Source organism: Onychostruthus taczanowskii, unplaced genomic scaffold (assembly GCF_017590055.1).
Source record: "Onychostruthus taczanowskii isolate IOZ18803 unplaced genomic scaffold, ASM1759005v1 scaffold121, whole genome shotgun sequence".
NCBI lineage: Eukaryota > Metazoa > Chordata > Aves > Passeriformes > Passeridae > Onychostruthus > Onychostruthus taczanowskii.
This window is the reverse complement of record NW_024498363.1, coordinates 400398-422928: the sequence shown is the minus strand read 5'-3', so window position 1 is coordinate 422928 and position 22531 is coordinate 400398. Positions and strand designations below refer to the sequence as shown.

Here is a 22531-nt window from a genome sequence, read left to right as displayed (position 1 = left end):
ATGGATTTTCTTTCTCTGGCAGGAGGCACCAGAGCATCTGTGGTGAGCAGAAAAGATTTCCTGTGGGCAACTGCAGTTCTTCAGAAGTACCTTAAAAAATCTTGCTAGCTGCTTTGTTAGACATGGAAAAGAAACCTGTGGGTGATGGAGCCTTTAGCAGCGGTTTTACTTCGCTTCTGTCACCCAAGCTCAGGCCTGGTGTGGCCAGTGTGCTACATGTAGCACTTGCCTTGGGATAAGTTGTAGAAAACAAGGTGGGGGGGCGTTTCTCTTTAGCCCCTACCACAATCTCTGAGAAGGACCTTCCTGGAAATGCTCTGGAGATCATGTTCTTGTCAGACTCCCAGGGAAGAGACTTTCCTGAAGTGCTGAGAGAAACTTCTCTAAAATGTCAACACGGCACCATTTTACATCCATGGCTTTGTGGTGTTTCAGGAGTTTCTACAACATGCCTGAGGACAGCCAAAGTTTCCTGGCCAAAAAGAGCATAGCATTGGTTTGACATCTTGTCTTCCAGATTGGACTTTGAAATCAGCCAAACTCAATGCAACAGTTCTGTTTTAACAGCCTCTGAGGAAAAGTCAGCTTGGTCTCCAAGCATCAAGCCTTCCTGATGCCAAAAGGAATGGTCTGTGGTAGAACCTATGGGCTTCAGGGGATTTCTCCCTTGAAAACAACTTTTTGCTTAAATTTTTGTTCAAGTCTGATTGGGCAGGAGCTGTTGGTTCCTCTGCAAGGGATTGTTTCCATGTCCATCACAGATAGGTGCTCAAACCGCTGGCATCTTGTGCTGGCCTCACAATGCACCTTCCCCACTTACAGACAGAGAGGTGCAGGGTTGGTGTTAATAAGCAAAAAATCAGAGTACGGTGTTTGGTTGTCAGGTGTTAATCTCTTCCAGTCTATTCCTCTCAAGGGAAAGCTAACAAAAAAGCCAGCTTAAGTGAGTGCAAGGGACCTCCCATCATGGATCAGCCTTTCCAACTGGCAAAATGTCATCAGCCCTTACTGAAGCCCAGATAGCAGCATTCACCCAAAGGCAGCTGTTGTCCCAGCTCAAGGTGCAGCTGGTGGCATAGAACTGGAAGGCTTAACAAGATTCCTGAAGGCACAACAGGTAAAAAAGAATGGTCCTGAAGACAAGAGTCAGGAAAAATGGTATACACCTCAGGTATACATGGCAGCAAATAAGCATTTAGAGAATCAAGCTGCAGGCTGTGTGTGATAAAGCACACTTAAAGCTCTTCATAGAATCATGGAATCCTAGAATATTAAGGGTTGGAAGGGACCTTCAGGATCATCTAGTCCAAACATCCCCCTGCCATGGGTGGGGACACATCCCACTGGACTGGGCTGCTCAAGACCTTGTCCAGCCTGGCTTTGAACAGTGCCAGGGGGCATACACAATCTCCCTGGGCAACTTGTTCCAGCATCCCAGCACCTCCACAGTAAATAATTTCTTCCCAATAACTAAGCTACATTTCTCCTCTTTCAGTTTGTATTTGTTATTCTCTACAACTGAACAGCCACGACTTTCTTAGCCTTTGTGGGGGAAGTTCTTCAGTCGCCTTGTAAACTTCACGGCCCTTTTCTGGACTCGCTCCAACAAGTCCACGTCCTTCCTGTAGTGGATGCCAGAGCCGGATGCAGCACGGATCCAGATGGGGTCTGACCAGAGGGGAGCAAAGGGGCTCAAAATCCCCCCTCTCGCTCTGCTGCACACGCTGATTTGAAGGCAGCCAAGGATGCGGCTGGCTTTCTGGGCTGAGAGCGCATACTCCTCTTTGACATACTGAGATCAATAAATTGGTTTACACGTAGCCAGCGGACACAACTCCCACCCTGTCCCTACGCTTTTCCGGGGAAGGAGGGCGGTTCCGCTCCCGTCACCGCGGCCTTCCCGGGCCTGGCACAGGGAGCGCGGGCGTGGCGGCGCGCACCGCCCCCGTGTGGGGCGCGGGTGAGTCGCAGCCGCCGCCGCCCGCCCCGCGGCACTGCCGGCGGGAGAGTCCCGGGCACCGGCGGCGCCGGGACAGCGGCCATGGCGCTGCGGCTCGGGAGCAGCGCGGAGGGCAGGAGACCCCGCCGGGCCGCGGGGCTCCGCGGGACGGGGGCCTCGGGGCCCCTGGGCGTGCCCTGGCGCGTCGGCAGCGGGCGGCGGTGGGGCCCCGCTCCCCGGCCCCGCGGCCCTCGCGGCGCGATGGGGCCGCTGCTGTGGCTGCTGCTGGTGCCGCTGGGCGCGGGCTCCGCGGCGTACGAGGTGTACGTGGATGCCCGGCGAGCCGAGCGGCCCCTGCAGCACTTTTGGAGGAGCACTGGCTTCTGGTAAGCGCGCGCCGCCCGGCTCCGGGCCCCGAGGCGCGGGGCAGAGGCTCTTCGGCCCTCGCCTCGGCCGCATCCCGCCCTCTCGATCCCCAGGGCATGAGGACGCTGGCTTTCCCGAGGCTTGCTGCTGTGGGATCAGAGGGTCCTTGCTGCCCCTTGTTGCTTAGCCTGGTGCTGGACCAGGTCCGCAGTGTAGGGCGGGATGTTGGATGTGGCCAGTTAATGAGAACTGGACAAAAAATAGGCCTCATCTCCCCTTCTCTGACTTGCTTTCTTGCCCCTTCGAACATGTAAAGTCCCTCTTCTTCCCCACCGCAGTACATATGTTGATACTCAGAACTCATTTCCCTTTACTTTTCAGTATTTCCATTGCCAAAACCCCTAAAGGGCCCCAGGAAAACTTCTGAGAGTTCTAGTACTACCAAACAAAAGACTGATAGTTCTAGGAGTTTGTTCTTGACAGACGTTTTCCAGATGCACCACCAGATGCAGCCAGTGGGTCATGTTGACCCAAGCTAAGGGGAAGGCGGTGACCATGCAGAAATTCCTGTATTCTGGTCGTGCTTTGCTTCTCGGAGAAAGCCTGGTCTTGCTCAGCTAACTGGGATTGGAACGGCCTTTAAGTTTTGTAAGACTACTAAAAGTTTTTGCAGTCAGGAAAGCAAGAGATGGTATGTTCCACTGCTATGCTTGTATCTTATTCTAAAGTGATTATGATCTACTTCATTTAGGCATACAGTGGGTTAAGTAACACGTGGAAAAGAGTTGCAATAGGGATGGAATGAGCATGTGCTTTGGAAAAAGGACTTCATGCACATTTTTTGTATAATGCATAAAGGTTCCCTAGAAAAAAACTTAGAAGATTTTTTTTAGGTTTCCAAGGGGGGAGGAACAGAACAGGACCTGAAATACATTCTGGTGAAGAGAAACGTTGGGGCTTTCAGGATTTTTTCTTCTTTCTTTGTTTCTTTTTTCTTTTTCTTTTTTTTTTTTTTTTTTTTTTTTTTTTGTTGGTTTGGTTTTGTTTTGTTTTAAATTTTTCTTGCAGTGTTAGGAAACATTAATGAAAATTGCCTTAAAAATAGTATGTTTAGCCAATTTAAACTGTGGCTTATGAAACACTCATGGTTTTAATTGTGTGAAAAACTTGGGAAAGCTGCAAACATGAAAGATGTGTGAAGGACAGACAGAGTATCAGAGGCAGAGGCTATCCATGGGTCAACAGTTACTCTTTTATAACACTTGGCCAGCACTAGTATTTCTGAAAATCCCTTAAAAGCTCTTGCAGTGGCACAAGTGAGTTCCAGCTGCTAAAGCTTCTTTTTTGGGCAAGTGTCCAGCTGTGGATCAGCAGCTGAGAAAACCTGGGAGCAAGGCTTGAAGTTCTTTTGGATGGGCACTTTGCACTCAGAACAGGAAAGGACAAATACTGATAGCACCACTAACAAACACGCTCTCTGTCAGCTTTCTTTTGTGTCCCATCACAGTTTCTGCAAGATTTCTCTAACAGGGTGTGAATTTCAGAATATTTATTCAACATGGACTAAGCAAAAAGAATTGTCTTTGCCACTATTGAATGGAAGCCGGTTTGAATTTCAGAGTAGTAGTAAAGCATTCTGTCAGAATCTGATCGTTGACACTGTCCTTATTTACTGGAACAATTAAAAAGACCCAAATGGCTGATACATTGTTAGTAAGAATGGAACTGGTAATTTCTCAGTATTAGAAAGTCTCACTTGTGTGACTTGAAGCTTAGGGAGATGGTTTTCAAGTGCCTTGTATGCTGGTGAAACTGCAGAGAGGGGCTCACAGTGTACTGGTTGATTTGTAATAAGCATTATAAATGGATGTGGTTTGTGTAAAGACGTGAACTTTCAGGTAAAGATGCAGGAGATGGGGTAATAGGTCAGCAGTATCTCTGTTGTGTGAAGTTCTTGTCCAGGTGGGATCAGGCGTTTCTTCCTTTGTACACAGATGGTTATACAGTAAGAGATTCATTCATTAGTGACCTTGGTAGTGGGATGATTATATGGATGGGTACAGAGTAGGCAAGGATGACATAAATGACTCTTCCCAGCAGAGTTACAGTCAGCACAAGTCTGGTCGATATCACAGGAGACAGACTACAACAAGCAAGGCATAGACTACAACAGTTTTTGACTTAAACAGTTTGTGTATAGCGTGTAGTTAGAGCACAGGTCATCTCTTGCTGCAGTGTGAAAACACATGGATGTATTTTACCAAGACTGAGGGACAGTGTTGTTTTATCCTTTTTCTCATAAAAATGCTTTATCATTCAGAATGTGCACAATATGAGGAGGCTTAATTAAAGTCCCTAAGGATGCCCAGACCTAGTGAACCATGCAGCATTCTAAGTTGCTGACTTGTGAAGGGTGGGGTTGCGACCTCCATCTTGCAGTATTTATCTGTGGAGACTGGAATAACAGAAATTTGCCAGTGTAATTTTGATTTCAGTGGAATAAGTAGATATCAAAGTCAAGTTGATATGATTGTTGCTGTATAGCCCTGAGCCTGTTAAACTGCTTGCAGAATCAAACATAGAAACCTCAGATTGCACACTCCTGTGCTTTCTAATGCTTAAGGGTTAGCTGAACATGGCTGAAGAATATGAAGGCTCTGAGCATCTAATTCCCCTTCAAAAAAGTGTAATAGCATCCACAGCAGAGAAAGAATTGATGTCATTGCATCAATTTCGTCAAGAAGGTCAAGCCCATATTTTTCTTACGTCAGATGTCAGCATGTCTGACTTCCGCTGTAAAGCCTTAAAGACAGTGAGCTCCTTTATGATTAGTTACTCAGAGACAAGGCAACTATCAATGTATGTTTTCCTCTGGCCATTGTTGCCTGAGATCGCTGGCTGTGCAGCAGTGACTGCGGGCAAGGTTTTCCTTTGGGCAAAGGTGGTCAAAGGTGCTGAGATGCACCCAGGTTGTATTCTACTTTGCCAAACAATGTGTATAGCCAGTTGGTCCCAAATATCCTGCAACTCCGTTTTGCTTTTGTCTCATGTTAGGCAGTGCTTCTCATGCCGTGTAAGGTGGTGTAGGTATGTAGCATAGGAATCTTTGCATGCCCAATGAAGGTGTTATTTAATATTTCAATGTGTTTCTTTTCTGTCTGTCTTTTCCTGAAGCCCTCCTTTACCTCACAACCGTGCTGACCTGTTTGACCTGAGCAAAGACCAAGAGCTGAACCTTGCCTACATTTCTTCTGTTCCACATGGCGGCATTGAACAAGTTCGGATTCACTGGTTACTGGAATTAGTTGCTCTTAGGTAAGCAAATACCTCAAGTCACAGTCTAGGAAAATGTGACACACTAAAGGGTCCAACAGGTGCTCACTTTGATGTTTATCTTAGCCGAATTGCAAGCTCTGCGTATCTTTGCTTCTGTGGAAGTCAGCTAAGTTCCAACAGATGGGAATAATTCAGGACTTTTAAGAGATGAGGAAAGACACAGTTTCTGCTGAGAAGCTGAGGGATTAGAAAGATGGCTTACTTTTTAGTCCTTTAATGTAGGAGATGTGATACAGCAAAAAAGTCCAACAGAGGTTGGTATGAGCCTAACTTACTGAGAGGTCCAAATGAAAGCTGCCACTAATCCTTCTGCCTGTTTTAGAAGTTACTTTTTGTCTCCTGAAGCCACGTGTGCACTGCATTAATTGACAGGTAGTGAGAATTAAAACAGACTAGATTCGGGTAATACCAGTAAATACCCTGTTCCAAAAGGTTTTATATACAAAATGGCATTTTTAGTTTTAGGGAAATATATGTCAGACTTTAGGAGAACATTTGGAATTCATTGCCTTTCAAGTCCCTTTTAACTCAGCTTGAACAAACTCCTATCAGATGCCTAGTAGGAACAGCCAAATAGCCCGATGCCTAGAGCAGGAGCAATTTGGTCTGTGAAGACAGACAAACCATAAAAACCCTATGAAAAATTGTAATAGCTCTTAAAATTCTGCCTGGCTCAGACTCTTGCTGTGCTGAGTACATTTACAGTCCACATTGTAGCATCTACTGTCCTAGACAGAGAAGAATGGGAATTTACCACTATGGGGAAGCAACAGGGAAGGAGAGCACAGACTCTGAAAATGGCATGTGAGCAGAGCAGTAGGGAGTTTCAGAGTGTGCATTAGGAGCAGAATTTTTCTTCCTCGATATTAAGGTGTGCTTATGTATGTTACTTTTTTAGGAAAGTGATTCATAAGTCCTGCACACACGTAAGTATTGCATCAGTATCCCAGGGTAGTCTCTGTTTGTTAGTTCATCCGTGAGCATAGTAGGTAACAGAGCTGCTCGCTCTATTCTTTCCCTCTGGAAGCTTCCACTAAACACCCTTTCCTGTGTGTTTCTCTGTCTCTTACTGGACTGTGGAATATGTTCTCTTGGAGCGAACCAGTGTCAAGGACAACCGTCACTGCTCACCACTTCTGGAGTCCCTGTCTTAGAGGTTTCTCCTGGGAGGTGGATTGGGTCTTTCAGGTTTCTGTAATCAATTCACTTAAGAAAAATCAATGAGTACCTTTGGAAAGAAAGTAGCTATGTCTGCACTTGGAGCCCAGAATCCCTTCTGGCAGCCTCTCTTAGCTGTGTCATTGTGTTGAATTGAGCTTTCCACATGACTGAGGGAGAGGAATGCATCTGTTATGGATTCTGCTCAACCTTTGTGGGGATTGAGCCACCAAGCCTGTTAAAAATAGTAGGATACAATCCTTGACACAATTACAATTCTAGGACCATGGAAATGTAGCAATCAATCAAGAAGTTCTCAAGAAAGCTGTAGTGTCTCAAAGGTAAGAAGATTCTACCTTACCAGCCTCAGTCTTTAGCTCACTTTTGACATGTAGAAATTAGAAACTGCTACGGTTTAGAACCAAGCTAAAACTTCTCATTTTGCAAAAAAATGTGCATTTGTCAGGGACAAGAAGATGTGTAAGTTGTGAGAAGACAACCAGTGGACTAAGTGTCAGCACTTGTAGAAGGGGAAGGAGCATGGAGCCTGCAGACAAACATTGGGACTGAAAAAATCAACAGGACCAGGAATGCAATTCTGAGCAGAGAAGTTCAGTGCTGATGCGTAATTTTGTGTATGTGTAAATCTCTTCCTGAACAGTGATTTCCAGAAGGATGTAAAGAGGCTCTGAGTGCCACCATCTGAGTGCAGAACTGTGTTATGTCATGGGGTTCATAAGTAGAGAACACTCCTTGGAATGTAGAGATGGGCACTTACTGAAGAAGAGCACTTAGAAAAAACAGAGGACCTCTGTGGAAGTCTAGCAGATAGAGGCTTTGGTGGCTTTTCACAGCTGCCACCATCTGTAAAAAAGGTTCCATAAATGTTTCTGCCAAGTAATACATGTGCTCAAATAAAAGACTGCCACCTTCCCCTTCTCACTTCTGTATGGTCTTTCTCATTATGTTTTTTACTCCCCCGATACCAACTGCATCCCTTTATTTTAACTTTTTTTAGTACAGCAAGCTCCCCTCTTTATCTTTGTCTTTGTTTGGAGTCAGCCCATTATTTTGCCACTTGTGAAAGGATACCACAAGGCAAACTGTTTTCAAAGAACTCCTAGTTTTATTTTCCAACCAGTAGCATACATTTGTCTCTTGGTCTTGTAACACAGGAATATTCATGATTGTGGGGAAATCCAGGATGTCTTTCATGGACTGGACAGTTCCCAGGTTGCTGGTTACCAGTGCCAGTAAACAGAGCTCTTTTGACACCTGGCCCACACATTCTGGCCATGCTTCACTAGTCAACAAGACAGGACACTTTGAGCTGGAAACTCCGGCTCTTTGCCCAGTTCCAAGGGACACAGTCCACAATAAGAATCCTTTTCCATTTTTGTGTAGCAGTACTAAGATCTGTTGGATACATGATACATGGTAAACAACAAGGCAACACAGTGAACAAAAATACAGTCAACCTATATGAAGCATATAACATTTCTTAAAAGGCATATAATGGTTTTTATTTCAATATTAGTATTAACCTAGTTGGAATTACCAGCCTATCCCCTGCTCCTCTCCAAGACATGATAGCTAATTTCTGGTAAATTAGGAGAGAAGAGAATCAATAGTTTTTGTTAATTTTCAGTCTTCATATCTTTAATCTTAGTATAACTCAGTATAGCAAACATAGATGTACCAGAAAAAGACTTGCTTTTTTAGTTACCTTTTACATACTTCTTAGAAATAATTCACAGTCTGCCAGCATCCCTACATCATAGCACTGAAGCTGTTTTCATGCTGTGTTTGACAATGTCCAACACAGTTGATTGTGAGCCAGCTCTGCCAGTAAAACCAAAACAGGAAATTGTTCTTACAGTTTCTTGTGACCAATAGTTTCTTTCTTCATATGTAAATTCTAAAGTTTACCTTCTCTCTTATGTGTAGTCAAGTTGCTTTGCTTAGGTATCCTTTGGTACCAATGTAAAATAAATATGGTGGAAAAGAGGCTTCCCACTATTACTTTCTTATCCTCTTCATTATTCTCCAGAAACTCTTGCAAGGATACACCTTCCACTGGAATTTCTCTTTCTGGTTTTTTTTTTTTTTTTTTTTTTTTTTTCTTTTTTTTTCTTTTTTTCTTTTAAAATGAGGTTAATCTAGACCTAAGGGTATCTTTGCGTTTTTTTTTTCCTTTGTGTTCTCTGTTGGTAGCTGGGTCCATAAAGCTAAATAAAGTGTAGATTGGTAGGATGTTTTATTTGACTTCCAATGACAGCTTGTTTTAGCACAGTGTCCTAAGAGTGTCTGTTGATACTGTCTGGTAGTAACTCTTATAATTTGCCTTTTTAGGCCCAAACAGGACCTTAAAAAGAGGTATTCCCTGATCAAAGGATGGTTACAAACAAAATCAGGTACTAAACAGAATTGTCCTTGGGCCTTGCTTACTTTCTTTTAGAACAGAAAGAAGCTAATCATACCAAGTAAGCAATTTAAATAATAATGTGGATTGTTTTATGACGGGAAAATACTGCTAATGATCAATCCTTTAATCTCGTGTCAGATGCTTCTGTCAGGTTTTGCTGCTTTAGCAGTACTGTCAGCGTGCAGCTGATAGGCTGCCTTCGTAATGAGTGCCTGAAATGCCAGCATTGGATAACCTGATACTGTGCAAATCATAGTCCTGGTGAAGATAATTTTTGGTCTTTTGGAAGTGCACTGCTTTTCCTCTAAGGAAATACTTGTTTCTGAGAGCCAGACAGGCTCTGGGGCACCTAGAGAGCTTCAGTTTGACTGTTCTTTCATTCAGTGACCTAAAAAGTTGACATGAGTAAGTCATATGATGTGTTGAATTGACTTTTTTTTTTTTAATGGGATGGTAAAGAAATGGCTTCTGTATATATGGAACCTATTTCTAGAGTCTGTTAGTTTTGAGAGGCACAGCTGTGATAGAATTTCCTACCATGCTTTGTGGTGTGTGAACCTGATGTGAAAAAGGAGAGAGAGTGCAGGTAATTATAAACTTGAGTATGAAACAGAATATTCTGCCCATGCCGTGGGCCGGAGCACTGCATACTGTGTTACAATCAAAATCCAAGTCTATTCTTATTTGTGAGGAGAGAACGTACATACACAACAATACAACTGATGACATAAAGCATAATGAACAGCAGTTAATGCAAATTATTATAGAAAGTAACCAGCCCCAGAAAACATGATCTAGTAGGCCTCAAATCTCAAAGATTAGTATGATAGGAAGAAAACACCAAGCAAACAAAACCCCCACAACATCTATAGTATGTACAAACAGTGGTGACAGTTTTTCAGCATAGCAGGATGCACAAGTTACAAAGCATTGCTCTGTTTACTTGACCCATGTATATTGTAATACTTCATTAGCATTGCATCAGAGAAGACCAGCCAGGCAGTTCTGACTGATCCATCAATCCCCTTCAAGAAAACTTGCAGAGTTACCTTCCCACCCTACCCTTATTTTCTTTGAACCCAGGCAGGCATTTGTAGGAAGATAGTGATGTGCTGCATCATGGCTCTGAGGTTTTATGTTTGATGGTCCTTATGTATCCCTGAATTATAGTTGCTTCTGTCTACCAAAGGCAACTTATTTTACAGGATGCAAACTAGCTGGGTAGCTGCCAATTAAAGCCATTCATTTTTTTTAAATCCTGTTTATCCTTTCACTAGTTACAAATTTGCGCATCAGAGTCATATTTCTTCCAGCGTGCTTAGGGGTATCACAGCCTTCAGTAACTAATTTACTAAACTAATTTAATCCAATAGAACGGATGAATCCTGTAACTCCAAAGCCAGCAACTTTTGCAAATGGTCATTTTGAGAGGAACCTGTGATGGATTATAGTTTCTCTCCTGCGGCAGATTGTGCTATTAAGCTTGTGTGATCAAGGAGGAGAGATATTCTACATTCCACAATATTTTATACATTTTATTTTTATGCAAACAGTGGGGACTTGTCTAGGAGTACATGTAGAATGACTGGAAGGAATAGGGCCTTGCCAGCCACAGTTTAAACAATTATGTATCCAGAATGCTCTATTGATTGCACTTTCATGGAAGTGGCTTAGCCTTCTTAACACAAACCAGCCATTAAATCACTGGGTGAGCAACACTGGGCAGGCCTTCCACCACAGCTGTCCCCTAACATCCATGTTGGGTCATAAATGATCATGGTATGATGGACAAGTCAATCTGAAACTAACATCGCCTGCATTTTAAAGTAAAGGTGGTGGTCTGACCTTTTCATGCTTGTCCTGGACTGCCTCCCCAGTGGCTGCCCTGTGTAGCATATGACATAATGTGGAACTCGCTGGGGGGAATGGCTTTACACAGCCAACAGTGTGTCTGATAATTTACTTGTTGCAAACTACCCCTCTCTAGCTGTCACTTTGTACTGAATCATCAGGGAAGACACGGGCTTAAACTGAGCAGTCTGCTGGAAGCTTTTGGTCTTTTGCAAACAGCACAGCATTGTGTATACTGTAGAATAGCATTTCCTGCATACATCCAAAATCCTTTCCAAAGTAACCCCCTCTTTTCAGAGAGTCTATCACTGAGGGATTGCAGCAAGCCAGGAGAACAGAAATGTTTAAATTCTTGTAGTCTTTCAGGATTTCCTTCAAAGTATTAACTCCAGTTGTGTCCAAAAATGAGATGGAAGAGCAATCGATAACAAGGGCTTGGAAATCAATTTGCTTAGGAACTAGTTGCAAAGTGGTTTCTCCGATGCCCAGTCCATTAGCAGTTCTGTGATTTCCCTTTTTCAGATGCTGCTTTTCCTTCTTCTCATATTTCTTTCTCCTAGCAGCTTCTAAGTTAGGATCTAAATTGGTCAGTCTGTACAGAGACTTTAGGAAGTAGTTTCTATTTGCATAGTAAAGTGGGGCCTCAAAGCGAAATATCTTGACCTTTGGAACAGTAGAGAGATTTTCATATTCTAAGTCATCTTCATAAAAGCTTGTGTCTTGAATCTGACCGAGCAGGGCTGTCCGTGGCCGCTGGGTCCGAACAATTATGCATAACATGGAGAAAACAATGCCAACCAACAGCCCTATTTCTGTGCTGACCAAGGCAGAGGCAGCCATGGTAACTACCCAAACAAGTGTGTCCACCTTATTCATACAGTACCGTGCTGGCACATCTCGGAACTTCCTCAGGGCTCCTCGAAGGCTCACAATGATAATACAAGCCAGGACACACTTCTGCAAGGAGTAGAAGAGAGGTGCCAGGAAGAGCAGCACCAGCAAAACCACCATTGCACTAATTACTCCAGAGATTTGAGTCTGGCAGCCTGTAGATGTTTTGACAAGTGTTTTTGCCAAAGCTGCACTGGTTGCAAAAGAGTGGAAGAAGGAAGGAATGATGTTGCAGAACCCCACAGCAAACATTTCCTGATTGGCTCGGATGGTGTAAGCATATTTCTTTGCAAACATTTCAGAAAGGGATACAGTGAAGACAAAACTGACTATGGCAAGAGGCAAAGCATCTAGAGCAACTCGGAGCATTAAGTTGAACTCTGGTACCTTTGGAGGGATAAATCCTGTTGGAATAGCTCCAGAAACACTGGATGCATACACTTCATTTAACTTACCGTAGTGTGACACCAGTGTTGCCACAACTATAACTACCAGCTCTGTGGGAAGAGGAAATTTCAGTTTATGCTTATACCGATCTCCGAGTTCCTTAGCAGTGACCAGCACCACGATACAAATGGCACTTGTGATGACATCACAAAGGTTAGCCTGAGAAATATTCCGGAATATGTTAATCCAGGTAATAACCAGCATCCCATGCCCTTGGCTACGTGGAATTTTTATTCCAATAAGATACTTCACTTGAGCTGTTAAAATGGTTAAGGAAGCACCAGTTGCAAAGCCATCTAGTACGGACTCAGATAGGTACATAGATACGAAACCTAGACGGAAGATCCCCATTAGAACCTGAGGAAACAGAAAAAGAAAAAGAAACCATGAGATGTAACCGGTGCTGCAAATAGTTAGGTACAGATCGGGGAGAGCTAGCTGGAGGCCAGTAGTATTTGGCTATTTCATTCTTGAAACAGGAATTATCCTTTTCTGTTTCCAGTCTGCTTTTAAAATGTGATTCCATTTATTGTTGTGGAATGCTACAAACCCAAGAGGTGAATGAGGGGTTTGAGACAGGATGGTCAGTCACACATTTGTCTGAAGTGACTCCACTGAAATGGCTTGCCTTAATTTTATTCCCTATGCAAAAGAGTAGTGGGTCCAAAATACTTCTGTTATACCAAAGTCAGCTTTCCTTTTTTTCTGTCTTAAAGTGAATAAAGTTAAAATGTATGGCCTTTTCCTTGTAAACAAAACTTGAATAAGATCCCTATTTTAGCTTTTGCATTAAGCAGCTTTTAATTTTAGCCCTGTGGACAGAAGGGAAAATGGAGCACAGATTGCCTTTGTGGCATGCCTAAGATCAGAAGTGTCAGAACAGCTCACAAACTCCATGATTCTGTCCGTCCGTAACTAGTTGATTCTCCTTAGATGGTTTTAGAAAATACAACTTCACAAGGGCATTTTTTTGTTCATATATGTGACCTGAAATTTCTTACTACAAAAGGAAGATAGCTAGCTCTTTCTGCATTCATACACACACATACACACACACACACACATACACACACACAGACACACACATACACTCACACAGGGTTAATAGAGAAGTATGTACATGATGCTTCCTTCTGTGCTCTCTTGATACCCTTGTTGACAAGTGTCAAGGAGTCCAGCACAGCCATTGTCGGAAAAAATGGGTTAGTCAGTGTATTTCTCCTCTTGTCCTTTCTTTGAATTATCTTTTGGACAGCAGTTTGGTAGAGCACAGCACTCTCCACCAAAACAGTGAGCTGCGCATGCTGAACTTGGAGAAGTAGTTGAGTAGGTATACACCTCTATTAAAATATCCAGGGAAAAAGTTATTTCTTCCTTTTTAAGTACACAGCTAGCTGGGCATTTCCTATATCTGTACTGAGCTTCATTATCTCATGAAAACAACAAGGCCAAGAAGCAGAAGAGTATCAAAAAAGTGTTAATGGTCTTTCAGAAGACTCTTGTTTTGCCTGTGTTTGCTAGCAACTAAGAAAACTGCCTGCCTCATGCTGTCTCTGAGTTGCCTACCATTAGGCTTCCTGGAGAAAACAGCCCAAAGTACATTCAAATGAACTGATGATGTATCTCATTGAAAGACAGTCAAGCCAAAGCTTAGGTCATGTAAAAAACTTCAGGAACTTCATACCTTGCCTCTGGATGTCAGCAACCACTTACCTGATACACTCCAGCCATGAATGTCAAGGCTGTAGCAATGCCAATAGCGTAGCACTCTTTCCCACACTCAGCATTTATCCCCGCAATGGTAAGGTTGAAGGCAGTTATGTTGGGCAGATTGTCATTCTGCAGAGAGCCATCACCTGAGGCTGGTGGGGCATCATCATTCAAGTCAAACCCAGCCAAGAGAAGTTCTCGGTCCACAACTTGTCCCACCATTAAGCTTATCAAGCTGAAAATACCAACTGAGACGTGACGGGATGTGCCCATTAAGAAGTAGATGATGTTGGCAAAGAAGGATGTGTAAAGGCTATAAATGGGCTTCAGACCTGCCAGCAGTGAGTATGCAATTGCCTGGGGCACCAAAATGATTCCAATCACTAACCCAGACATAATATCCCCCCAAATGTACTCTTTGCATCGGTACTTGGGAAGCCATTGTAAAACAGGAAAGAAGTCCATAAGGAAGTTCTTCAGCTTCTGTGGTGTGCAGGAGCAGCTCTTTCTCAGCTTTGCTAGCATGATTTCTTTCCTGTTAATCTTGACATGAGTCTTTCTTTTCATGAGAAAGCAGGATGAGGTGTTGTTTTCCATTCTGGTAGCCTCAAGTGGTCTTTCCATTTTCCCAGTGTTTACTTCATTTAATGTGTTCCTGCAAAGTGAAGAAAACCTCTGTCAGGTTACAATTCGTGAAGGTTTTTTTAACACAGTCAATTAACACTAAAAGTTTGTCCCTTGATTTTGTTTTTAAGGAAGCCTCATCCCGACAAGAACACTCTCATAGGGCTCCAGTGACACATGAGGCTAAGAAATAAATCATAAAGGTCTTTGTGACCAGAAGTAGGACTTGATGGTGTGAAACAAACATGTGCTAGTGAGGTAGGTTGTAGTGTTTCTGTATAGTGAGTACATCTTGTAATCATTGATTAATAACTCTCATGGGGTATAATGATCTGTCACTGCAGTTGTCATCAATGCAGAGGAGAAAAATGTTGCTGGTAGGGCCTGTAAAGCAAAGATTTCTGGAGAGCAACAGTTTAGTCTTACACAAAAAACATGTACATAAAGAATTGATAGACTCTTTGTAGCTGCTACATAACATTAACCTGTTGGATTGTAGATTGTTTCAATGTGCAACTTCAGATAATAAATACCTCCTCACAGATACCACCATATTGGCAACATACAGACCAAGTACCATGATGTTACCACGTTGGAAGAGTGCTACATGTTATTATTTTCAGGTTTAAACCCATGGTTACCCAACTTTGTTCGGCCAGTAATGAGATGCAGCAAATAATTATATGTACAGCAGAACAAACACAGCAGTGTTTCCTATGGTTCTCCTGATTGTTTTCTAGTATGTGATGGCTGGGATGATTTGTATTCCCCTGATGGGGATGCTTTTGATGTCTCTTGCCTCAATGGACATAATTGTTTTCACCAAACTCTGTTTCTGGGTTTTTATTCAATTGTCAAATTAAATTGAAATTAGCTTAGCGCATTCATAAGTAATTTTGGGGTAGATGGGAACATACTAAGAGGCAAAACATGCAAGTGTCCTAACTTACATAGCTAAAAATATAAAATAGGAACACACAGGTGGAAGACGTTAAACAGGCTATGCCAAGTGGCAAATCTTTTCTGGTTATCAGTAGAGAGAAACAAGAGACTTCTGTGTGAGGATGCCCATGTAAGAGTAGTGGGAGATAAGGAGTGACTTGTACTGATCTAGATGAAACAGTATGTGCTAATACAACAATATGCAGAACTTATAGGAAAGCGGAACTTCTCTAGGCTCAGCCTCTCACAATGTCATTAACAGCCAGGATCTCTGCATCAGAGCTGTTTGGTGCCAGAAGTGACATTGCCATAGTGTCAAAGCTTGTCTTCACTTAAAAGTGAAAGCTGTTTCTTTCTTCTTTCAGTGTTTAGTGACAGACTCTGTACCCATTAGTTTCATAAAACTTGAAGTAAACCTACTGGCACAGTATTCTGTTGGTAAATTTTAATGGTTTAAACAATTTGTACACAGCTTAGATGCAACTGACAGAATTCTCTGTAAATTTCCTGGGTTTTTTTTGGTGTTAAGAAGAACATTTTGATTTGTAGGTGTTAGGTAACAGCCTGTTGAGGTGTAGAATTCTGAATTTAGAAAAGTGTTAATGAGTCCAACTGGAAACATAATTGAAAAGCAAAAGAACAGATTTTCGATAGCGTCTAGGCTTTTGTCCTGGAGCAGTCCAAACTGAGAGTAGCTTATTAGAAAGTCTTTTGTCTATCCTGCTTAGAAATAGTTTTCAAGATTTTAATAATTACATTTTGCCACCAGATTGCAAATAATAATAAGATTATTATATGTCTGTTACTAGAGTAGAAATTTTAAACAAGTTCCCAGGTATTATGATACAGCATACAGATAAGTGATACAGCATGATTTCTAAGGCTTTTCTGATTTCTAGGGCAAAGTTTAACCACAATTCAAAGCAGCATGTTCAGGTGTTATAGGTGATTTATAACTTAGTAAAAGGCAGAGTAGAGATTCTTGCTAGAAATATGTGGACTGATTGTTCAAGTTGAAAAGAACCTGCATAGAAGTCTAAACATATGTTTAAAAATTAGCAGAGTTTTATCCATCCCAATTACATAAATCCATTTTAGCTCCCATTGCATACATTTCTTTGCGTTTGTAAGTAAGGTTTATTTCCATCATAAGGGAACACTAATTACAATTTAATATAATTATTTATAAAGATCCATGTCCATTCTTTATCAATGCTAAGTTTACTTTAGACTCTAATGTACTGCACAGTTTTGCTAGCCAAGATCTGCTTGGACAGGAAAATAGTTCGGATCTAGTCTTTGTTAGAACGCAAAGGTGACAGAAAAGATAAATGAAGTTGCAACACCAGGTGAAGTACTTAGGAGCATATGAATAAAGTTAACATATACAGAATGCTAACAAGTATAATAAAGGCACTCATTTTTAAAAGGCAAAATCCCAATACTTCCTGTCTTACCTAAATTAGTTTGGAGAATGAGAGGCTTATGCATGAGGACAGCAAGTCCTTATTTAAATGCCACTCACTTCTTACAGCCAAGTGGATTCAGCCAGCCAGGAAATAACTATTGTGCCCTTGCTCGACATACTTAAAAGCTAGTGGGCAGTTCAATATCCAGTGAGTGCTTTTTATAGGCCACATAAAAAAGATTGCATCAGCTTCTGTACACTAGGCTCATATATTTAATTGAATAGTTGCCTCTCTCTAATCTCATACAATTTACCTGGAAGTAAAAGAAACCCATTACAATTCAGATGTGTGTATTGTTTGAGCAGCTCCTTGAGGGATAAAAGTGATTTTTATTACATAAGATAATTTGCACATAATTTCTTTGGAAATCTATTATATATATTTGCTATACTGCCATACTGGATAATCAGAATAATAGCTTTTTGTAAAAAACAACCAAGCCTCCCCCACCTGCCAAAAAAAAAAACCCAAAAAAACAAACAAACAAAAAAAAGGTATTACAGTAAACTGTGTATCGCCTGTGTTCAAGCTGACAGTAAGTAATTTTCTTCAGTTTTTTTTTCCTGAAAATAAAGGTTTCCTTCCTGTAAGTAACTGTTTATTCTGCTCTATATGCTTTCAAATTCCATGTCAAGTGAATGTGGTAGCTGTTAAGCAGTCAGCTCTCAACCTAGATTGGTATCCAGAAACTGTTAATGTTTAAAGTTTCCTTGTTGCTTTTGGAATGCAGTAAAGCCACACCAAATAAGGGCAGGAACATTGTTATCAGCAGCCCATTTTTTCAGCTGTGTAATCCAATAATTGCCAGGCTGTGATGCCTATAACTCATTGCTACACCTGGAGGAAGTGAGATTCCACCACAGATGTGTGCTATACTCTGTACACTTATGCAGCCTAGCAGAGCTTACAGCTTCCAATGTTCTTGCCATCTCCAAAGACAGAATGGAGGAGAGGAGATCTGTCTGCTGTTGTGCACATGAGCAGACTCCAGCCTTCTGATACTGGCACTGGGATCCAGCACCATTCTTCCAAAGTGGTAATACTTGAGCAGTATTCACGAGCCCTAGTGGGGTCAGTAAGTGGATTCCTTTACTGGTTCACCCAATGACCCATTTTCAGCTTAGGCTACACTAAGAAATGGAAACCCAGTATTCTTCTCTTTCTTCCTCCAGAACTCCACAGAACACAATGTTTGCATGTTATTCAAATCATCATTTGCTGAAAGAGCTGTTCTTAACAGGGCTGCACAGATGAAACAGCTCATAGCATAAGATGTCTTAGTTCCTTGCACTTGACTTTAGAATTGGAACAACTGTTTAAACAAGTGAAAGTTGACTTGTGTGCACATTCATGTATATGTGTTACATTCATATAATTACAAAAGAAAGTAGTCTTGGTTATTTTTAATTGTACTTTTATGTTTGGAATCTTCACAGTGAAATTTTTTCAAGTTTCCCTTGACCATATGAGCAAAAGCAATTGAGCGGAGCCTTGTTTGAACGACTCATTCTTTCTGGTTAAATGCATTGACTCAATATATTTTGTGAAAAAGAGAAACAAGGGAAAGAACCATTCAAGACAAACTGCTGACTTTCCAGCTGGCCTTAGTTCCATCTTTCTTCCTGTCTTTTCATCATGCCTGTAACCTGACAAAATCTCTCTGCAGGGGAAGAAACATTCATCACAGTATGTTCATGTGAGATTTTTCTTTGCAGCTTCTTTGGCAGGCAATTTTTCCTGCTACATGTATAACCATTCTGAAGGGATAAGTTGTTCTTTGGGAAACAGCATAACCCCTAAAAACTTCATTCTTTTGCATCCTTTTGCTTCCCCATGCTGGATTGTCCACCAAAAAATCTGAAGCTGTGTCTCTGTAAAGCACTGGAGGGAGTAGCAAGGGTGAGCCAGTCTCCCTATGTTGAGATATTTTAAATGCTTTATTTAGAACAGAAGTCAGATGGTATCACAGCTCTATAGTATAATTGCTCACTTGCTGAAATAGTGATTTCAAGTGTAGGTGAGGATAGAGCCATTTAAAGAATTTAAGCCAAGTGACGTTTGCTGTTTTCTCCATGTTTGAACTATGAAAAATCCACTAAAAACGAATGTGCTTAGGGTGGGTTTTGTATTTATTTGTTGCATAACTCACCGAAAAACGAGAGACATCAGTCTAGTTAAACATTTGATTGGAAACACAGGTGTTGAGTTGTTCATGTTGCTTATCTTTCGTATCAGAAACCTTTTCTGTCTCATAGAAATCTTTCTTGGCTGTAATGGCTATGATTACATTACTGTTCTGGTTTTGAGCAATGACACAATTTTGAAAAAGCTCCTTGGTTAGGCTCATTTATGGTGCGTAGATTCAATGTACAGGGGTGTGTTATTCTTGCAAACTGGATTTTTTTTTCAGAGGAAGGCACCTAGAAACTATGTCCCAGTGCACTTTGACCCTTTATGGTGGCATAAAAACCTAAGCCAGCAATTGGTGCTTTGGACATATTTGAACAGATGTGAGGAATACATTTAGTTTATGAGAACTGACTAGTCTGAAATAAAGTCTGCTGAGCTACATATAATATAAGACAATATGGCTTTAGCACCTATTGCTTTGATTTATTAATCTTTTGTTCTGCAGGGTTGCTTAGATATGTCAGCATAACCTAAAAGTTTTAGGAGTCATCAGGTGCTAAAACAGAACAAGTGAGAGGAATGTTTCTCTCTGCCTTGCATTAGCTATTGTATTTTCATCTTTAGAACTGAGATGTACTTGGAAGCAAACTTAAGCAAGGTGCCAGCAACCAAAACCATTTATTTATGGAGTGACCCAGCAAGCTGTCAGACTACAGGCACTACATGGCAATGCCTTGTGGAAAAATCATATCAAACTTGTTAGGTTTGGTTAGTTTTTTCACTATATAGGGGTAAAATATTATTGCTTCAAAGCATTTTTGTGTTGAGTTTCAATGTTATGCTAATTCAAACGTCAAAGAGGAAATAGCATTCTAGCTTAGTGGTCTCTACAAGTCAGGAAAGCCAGATCATATCCTCTACGAATTAAACTACTATACTAAGGAGAGATTTATTCTCAGAGTTTTTCAGATTTCTAATTAAAATCTCCAATTCAGAATTTTTATTTTCAACTGTAAATTGGTTTAGGATTTTCCAGGCAAGTCTTTGTTAAATGCCTGCATTCACCAGCAGCTGTGATTCAAGTCTTGTTTTCCCATGAATTCTCAGTTCCATATCCCAGTGGGTAAGGTGACAGCCACTGAGAGGTAACAATCCCAGAGCTGATGAGAAGAGGCTACAGTGGAACTCGTGCAGTTGGCCAGCACCTGTTGTTAAGGCTGGCCCATCAAGATCATCTCTGAGAATGATCGTACATGCAGATACATGGTCAAATAGTTTCACTCATTCTGCAGAGACAGTTTTTGTGCAAGGATTCCAGAAAATACTGATCTAACTATTGACATGCTCTTGAAGGCAAGACAGCATTATTCTTCTGGAGAGTCTTAGGACATGAACACTAAAAAGGCATTTCCTGTGGATTCAAAAAACATTCCTAAAAATCAGATTTCTTGCTTTTGGGAAAGTAGCTGTTTCAAAGTGAAAGTCTGTTATTTAAAAAAAAAAAAAGAAGTCTTTCAAGATGGCTTTTCAAGACCCTGGTCATCATTCATGAAGTTAAATACTAAGCTCTGTGTTCTGCCCTGTGGTTTTGCTGCATATTGTTTCGCCATACTAAGCTGTCACAGAGAAAACCAAGTTGATAGTCCATTCTCATGGTTTTTCTGTTGTTTTCTCTGGCATCTTGTGTTTACTACATGCAATAAGGACAGTGTTTTGGAAACACTTTTTTGTACTTAAGCACTAAGAAAATGGTCTCAGTTTCAATATCAATGTAGTACTTTGAGAAAAAAAGATAAGCCTAGTATATGCAATTTTCTTAAAAAGAATAAAAACTAACCAAATGGTTGAACTCTTGGATGAGGGTTGCAGGAAAAATAATTGCTGTACCATTTACAACTGACTGTATGCTTTACAAACTTTTGCTCAGTGTCTACCTTATAAGCAATATTTATGAACAACAACATAATAATAATAAAAAAAAAAAACCACCAAAGCCAAGTAAGTGAAAAGAGGCAAAGAACAAATTGACCTGAATTCAGAGGCACTGGAAGGGAGACAATCTCTTACCTGGTTAGCTTTTTGACAGGAATGTAGCAGCTCTGTTTTTGCACGTTGGAATGAATGGAAGTCTTCAGCCAGACATCACTCTATTTGCATAAAAGATAATTATTAGCTAAATATTCCTTAATGTAAGAATGTGTTGTTGTGGAATCTTGATCTTGGTGTTTGGTAGCATGTTGTCACTTGTATCACTTTGTAAAACTGGATATATATGTATTGCTAGCTGAGGATTTGAGTTTAAGTAATGCATGAGATTATTAATTAACTAGCACTGATCCAAAAATTGTGCTGAGTTCAGGCTAGCACATCTCTGACCTTTGAAGCTGCTTCTTGTCTGAGATTTGATCTGGTTTACGCATCCTCATGTAGCATTAGCTTTTGATATTACATGTTCAAGGTGTACGAATAGAACTTCCGTCTTGCTTGAGATTTGTATCCTTTGCAGGCTGGAATAAGTCCTGTTCTGCTCAGTGCATAGGATGGGAGAACTGGAGGTCAGAGTTCTTTTTCTACATGTCAGCACATTCAGACCACAATATTTTTTGCTTCTCTGTAAACCAAAGACTTCATAATGTAGGCAGATCAGAAGGACAAAGATAGACTTCTGTTGAAAGTCTACTTCATTCTTGTGAGGTATATAAATGACCAAGTTCCCTCTCAGTTATCTTAGATCTTTGTGTAAGTGCAGACCTATCCAAGTGATAAATAACATCCATCTCCTCCCCTTGACAAAGGTGATTGGTAATGTTTAATGGTTACTAAGCAGTGTGGATTAACAGGTTGGGCACAAGGCCACGACCTGTAGGGACTGTATTCAGCTGGCCTACAAGCTAAGGGGTGAGCAGATGTGCCTTTCTCAGCCAAGCAAGAAGACGAACTGGCATGCAGTAAGTATCTGAGATGGGAGTTGGAAAGGTCACAAAAAGACTGTGTTGTTGGCACACAAGCATGACTAGAGCGGGCCAGGTTTCAACATTGTCTTTTATCCCTGCGCAAAAAGTTGTTCGCTGCTCTTTAGAAGTAAGAAGGAAACATAAAAATTATGTAAATGAAAAGTCAAAACTTAGGCAAGGGACAAGTAGAAATAGCTGTGATGTTAAACTGGTCATGGATTCTTAAAACTACTGGCTACTACCAGGAGCTTAGAATTGGTGGTAGTAGTTGTGATGTTCTAAATCCAAA

General features: G+C 41.3%; 2 protein-coding genes across 2 annotated transcripts in view; one reads left to right on the top strand and one right to left on the bottom strand.

Moving 5' to 3' along the window:
* The first annotated feature begins 1931 nt into the window (after nt 1–1931).
* The window catches only part of IDUA (alpha-L-iduronidase), a 45420-nt gene continuing 24820 nt past the window's right edge, over nt 1932–22531 (top strand). Inside the window, exons 1-2 of the mRNA XM_041395906.1 lie at nt 1932–2325; nt 5480–5620. Of these exons, the coding sequence (XP_041251840.1) occupies nt 2042–2325; nt 5480–5620 (425 nt within the window). The 5' untranslated portion in view covers nt 1932–2041. The remainder of the gene's footprint in view (nt 2326–5479; nt 5621–22531) is intronic.
* Nucleotides 11250–21445, bottom strand: SLC26A1 (solute carrier family 26 member 1). The gene is given in 4 exon segments (XM_041395905.1): nt 11250–12770; nt 14127–14768; nt 14770–14778; nt 21356–21445. Coding segments are annotated over 4 exon segments (2262 nt in total).